The sequence below is a fragment of the Grammomys surdaster genome, unplaced genomic scaffold, assembly GCF_004785775.1.
Source record: "Grammomys surdaster isolate TR1022 unplaced genomic scaffold, NIH_TR_1.0 139, whole genome shotgun sequence".
Lineage (NCBI taxonomy): Eukaryota > Metazoa > Chordata > Mammalia > Rodentia > Muridae > Grammomys > Grammomys surdaster.
This window is the reverse complement of record NW_021604597.1, coordinates 7,640,830-7,645,990: the sequence shown is the minus strand read 5'-3', so window position 1 is coordinate 7,645,990 and position 5,161 is coordinate 7,640,830. Positions and strand designations below refer to the sequence as shown.

Here is a 5,161-nt window from a genome sequence, read left to right as displayed (position 1 = left end):
GGAGGAGGAGGAGGGAGGAAGGAGAGAAAGAGAAAGACAGAGACAGAGATACACACAGAGAGACATGGTGTACATTTGTTGCATGAGAACATGCCTTAGTCAGAGGACCACCACCTCAGGTGTTTTGAATTTTACAGTTTTGTTTTAGACTGTCTCTCATTATTTGCTGCTGCACAGGCCAGTTTAGTCACGTTCCAGGGATCCTCCTCTCTCTACTACCCATCTTGCCTCTGGAGCATTGTGATTATAGACATGTACGGCAATGCCCAGCTTTGCGTGGGCTCTGGAGCTTTGAGGGCTTCTTGTGTATCCGCTGAGCATTTTCAACCAATAAGCCATCTTCCTAGGCTGGAAACAGTTTTTTGATAGGACTGGCCCTGTAAGAACAATTTTAAGTTTCTTAGCTTTAATTACTTTGCTAAAGGGAATTTATTTCATTTTGACATTGAGTTCAGTGATGTCAACTGTTTATCATTTGTGTCAGTTCCTTAATTCTGATGTGACAAAGACCCTGGAGCTATCTGAGTTTCCTCTTGTCCAAAGGCTGACTAAAGGGTTTTATTCAAGTCTTTAAACAGAAGCCGGCTATCAAACTGAAGATATAACAAAGGACATTCCCCCTCCACCCCCTCCAGTGACTGGGGACTTGGACTCTCATCTTTTTAGTCTTTAGCTTTTTACAGCATAACTTTTTATTGTTATTCTAGTTTGCTGCTGACATTTTTTGAAGATTGAGCTGGCTGCTGCATTTGACATTCATTAATCAAAGTTAACCCCGACCCCACCTCTCCCTCCCCATGTCTGGCACAGAGCTATGCTTGTGCTCAGCACCCGGTTTATTGTTTGTTTGTTTGTTTATTTTGGTTTTTCGAGACAGGGTTTCTCTGTATATCCCTGGCTTTCCTGGAACTCACTCTGTAGACCAGGCTGGCCTCGAACTCAGAAATCCGCCTGCCTCTGCCTCCCAAGTGCTGGGATTAAAGGCGTGCGCCACCACCGCCTGGCTGTTTATTTATTTTTTAAAATTATATTCAATATGAAACTGTTAGAAGGGCATCCATGTCTTCACTCTTGGCAATGGAAGAATTCCCCATGCTAACACATCCCAGTCTTGGAAGAAGCATTTAGCTGTGAGGAAAGAAAAAACAAAACAAAATGAAGAAAGAAAGAAAGATAAGGAAAAAGAAAGAAAGAAAGAAAGAAAGAAGAAAGGAAGAAAGAAAGAAAGAAAGAAGGAAGGAAGAAAAAAACCAAACTAAATGCAACTTTACAGAAAGGAAATTTGTAGACCTAGCATAAACCCAGAGAGACTTTTGTAGTTTCTGGCACTAAAGATAAGAATACCTTTGTTATTCTAAATTCAGGTGTGATTAACAGAAAGAACAGTCACATTCCTTTTCTGTTTTAGCAAGTGTGTAAGTGGGGCTTGACAGGAAGAGGCAAATCTGGTTGTAAGACCAGAACAAAGGGATAATATTCAGTTTGGAATATCATAGTTTACTGTCTTTAATGAATATAGAAAGATCTTTGATTCCATTTATAAAAAGTGAAGTAGGGGCACTGTATGAATTTATTCATGTTTAAAATGCACCTACCCACCCACCCACCCACCCACCCACCCACTACCACACACTTAAGGTTGAGTGTGCTGGAGTGGGCCAGGTCTGTAAGCAGTAAGAATGATCTGTGATGTGGTTTGGGAGCAGAGTATGGGGCTGGCTTTTGGAGGGCAGCTCTCTGAGTTATCTGTGAGTGGGGAGTTGGGCGGGGGGCTGTGAGGAAGCAGTTGAGGTGCTGATGTGTGGGTATAAGCTCCTTGGGTTAAGTCATCTGCAGTCCTTGTCATGGCTCAACCAGAATTTGGGGCCAAATGGGCTAGGGAAGTCCCTGGGTAGAACCAAAAGCAATTCATCAGCCACTTGTAAGCTGACCCAAGGGGAAGATGCAGTGTCACTGGGATACTGTTACCGGTGATGCCGATGACAATCCTGACGATTAAACAAGTAACCAATTGTTTTCCTTTCTTTAGTCACATAGAAAAAATCACCACATGGCAAGACCCTCGGAAGGTGATGAATCAGCCTCTGAATCATGTGAACCTCCACCCCTCCATCACTTCCACATCGGTGCCACAAAGGTCCATGGCAGTGTCCCAGCCAAATCTCGGTAAGCCCCAACCTCTGACTCCTGACAGAAGAAGGAACCTGATGAAATTAAGGATATGACCGATCCCAGTTATGATTGAGAAGAGTTTGATTGTAGATATGAGGGGGAGGGTTCAGCCAGAGGCGTCTGGAAGCATCTAGACTGAGCCTGACCATGAGAGGAGGGAGAGGCACTTAGGACTAAGAGGAAAAGAGAGGAGCCAAGGACCAAAAGTTCAAGAGCTAGCCAGCCAAGAGCAAAGAGCTAGCGAGCACACGGCCCAAATGGCTGAGGTTATATAGGAAAGAGAAGCTGAGGGAAGGGAAGGGAAGGAAGCCCAGGCCCTGAGCTGGAGAGGTTTGGGGGTGAGATAAGGAGCCACAGGTACTCAGCAAGACTTGTCCTGGGTTTCTTTGGGACCTGACAGAGTCTATCCAGTGGATCTGGGGGTTCAGAAACAGCTCTGCTTGCCTTCATGTATTGGAGTGTTTTCTCCTTTCAGTTATATCTTAATGTTTTTGCCACACAATTCTTGACATTGGTACTGGCTTCTAGTATACTGCTGATATTCTCTTTATTTCCTTGGTCTTGTGTCTTCATTCTGACCAAGCAAGGCAAGGAGGGCATATGCTGTCTTCCTGTAATTTGGTTCCTGCAGAGTACTCATGTGAGCCTGCCAGAAGGCAAGGTGCTTGGATCCCTTTTCTCATAAATCGCAACACCATGCTGTAGCAGTATTTTGCATTAGACAGATGAAGAAACTTTCTGAGTCACGGCTTGTAGACCACAGAGCCAGACTTTGAACCTCGATTGTTCTGGCTTTAGTATCAGGTACTCACTATATAATATGTAGGTGGCTTCTTCCCATTCAGTCTACATTCACAATATTTCAGTCTGGTTTTTAGAATTGGGAGTATTTTCTGCTCCTTGATTTCACTTTAAAAACATTAAGGTAATGTCCACTGTAGATGAGCAGAACTGAATAAACATTCTGCAGGGACAGAAGAGGTCAGCCGTTTTTGGTGTTACTCCTCTCCATCCCCTTGGGGGGGGGGGCAAAACTATGAGATCCGGTTAAAGGTTTTTATAAAAGATGCTGCTGTTTTCTGATGATGTTTTCAACTTCTGATTAGTTATCCAGATGATGCTTCATCCACCAGTTAGTTTTAGGGAGTAAAAGGAATCTCTTCCTGGATCTTCAGGAATAAACTGGATAGAAATGGAAGCATTGTTCCTGGGCTCTTTTCTTAACCCTATGTTTTGCCAAAGCAAGTTCATCCTTAAGTAGACTTGAGTCTTCTAGGAACTCTGTACCTATTGGTCTAAAGCTTGCACACATGCATATGTCCTCAAGCAGCTGACCGAGACGGCAAATAAAGGAAGATTGTCCTCGTCCTGCAACAAAGCTTTCCACAAGTTTCAAATCGATGAAGTGTATGAGAAACAAGTGTTGGGATAATAAAGAAATGCCAAATTAGATGACAGCAGACTAGTTCTATCATTCACCTTTCATTTGTGTGTGTGTATGTGTGTGTGTGTATGTGTGTGTGTGTGTGTGTGTGTGTGTGTGCACGCGCGTGCCCATGCATGGTGGTTCTGGGTATCAAACTCAGGGCATTATGCGTGCTAAACACTTGCTCTGCTACTGTAGGTATCTCCTCAGTTCTTGACCTGAAACTTTAAAATCAGTTATATTTGGAAAATGTCTTTCATGAGCATAGTATTTTAAATTCTAACACTTGGAGCTTTGGATATTTCTCAGGAGAAGCTGAGAAGCATCCCTACAACCCATGTGAGAAAGCTGGCTCCTTGCAACCTCAGTGCTAGGCACCGGAAGTCAGGCAGATGCTGGTGTTGATTGGCAAACAAGCCCAGCCTATTTGGCTAGTCCTAGAATAAATAGCAAGAGACTCTTTTTCAAATGAAACGTTGACATTGTCTGAATAACAGCACCCCGCTGGCCTCAGATCTGCTTCTACCCTTGGGATACCAGGGAACCATTATGCATCTGGCTGGACTCAAGGGAATGAAGTGTAGCTGGGTGGGTGGATTCTGCCAGACCTTGGTCAGTGGCAAAATAGCCTTCTCCAAGATGGTTTTCAGTGAAACAGTTCTTTTTTTTAAATTAGGGGTAACAAGGCTGTGTAAACCTTGGGGGAGTGCTTAGGGTTTTTTGGGGTGAGTGTACACTATTGGCTGGTGCTGAAATGCTGGTAATGCATGAAGAGGAATTCCAGATGCTTGCTGGATGTGTCTTTATACCTGTAATTTGGCCAACAGGCTAAGTGACTACCTCAAGGGTGGGAGAGGTGGGTTGCACAGACTATGTGCTCAGGTCGCCAAGCTTGGGAGCAAGTACCTTTATATGCTCTGGGACATGCTGGCCCAGCTCAAAGAGAGAACGGTTCTACTCCTGTTGGTCTCAGGACAAGATTTTCTGAGATTGGACACATCTCGATCTCCGGACTGCTCTAGACTGGCTTTTACAATAGCATAACTTTCAGGTGGAGGGTCAGGGGATGGGGCATAGCACCCATGATTGTGCTCTGTCTTCCCTCTATACATACACATAGATACACACATGCACAGACATGCATATACATAGAAACACATACATGGCCAAGCTACAGACCTACACATGCACAGATACACACACACACACACACACATACACACACACACACACACACACCCCAGAGAAGTGTTTAGAAACTCCTCCAGTTGGTATTTTCTGAGACCTTCAGTGTTCTTCCTAGAGCCATAAGAGTGTTTCTAGTCATATGTGTATGGATATATGTGTGTCTGCATGTATATACAAACACTTGCATATTATACCCACTGTTTTGTATCTTTAAAGAAAACTTGTAGCTGGGCGGTGGTGGCGCACACCTTTAATCCCAGCACTTGGGAGGCAGAGGCAGGCGGATTTCTGAGTTCAAGAGTTCGAGGCTAGCCTGGTCTACAGAGTGAGTTCCAGGACAGCCAGGGCTACACAGAGAAACCCTGTCTCGAAAAA

General features: G+C 44.3%; 1 protein-coding gene across 2 annotated transcripts in view; it reads left to right on the top strand.

Moving 5' to 3' along the window:
• Nucleotides 1-5,161, top strand: part of Wwtr1 (WW domain containing transcription regulator 1) — a 117,252-nt gene that overhangs the window by 68,837 nt on the left and 43,254 nt on the right. For both annotated transcript variants that reach the window (XM_028763552.1, XM_028763551.1), the window contains exon 3: nt 2,030-2,166. In XM_028763552.1, coding sequence (XP_028619385.1) covers nt 2,030-2,166 — 137 coding nt within the window. The remainder of the gene's footprint in view (nt 1-2,029; nt 2,167-5,161) is intronic.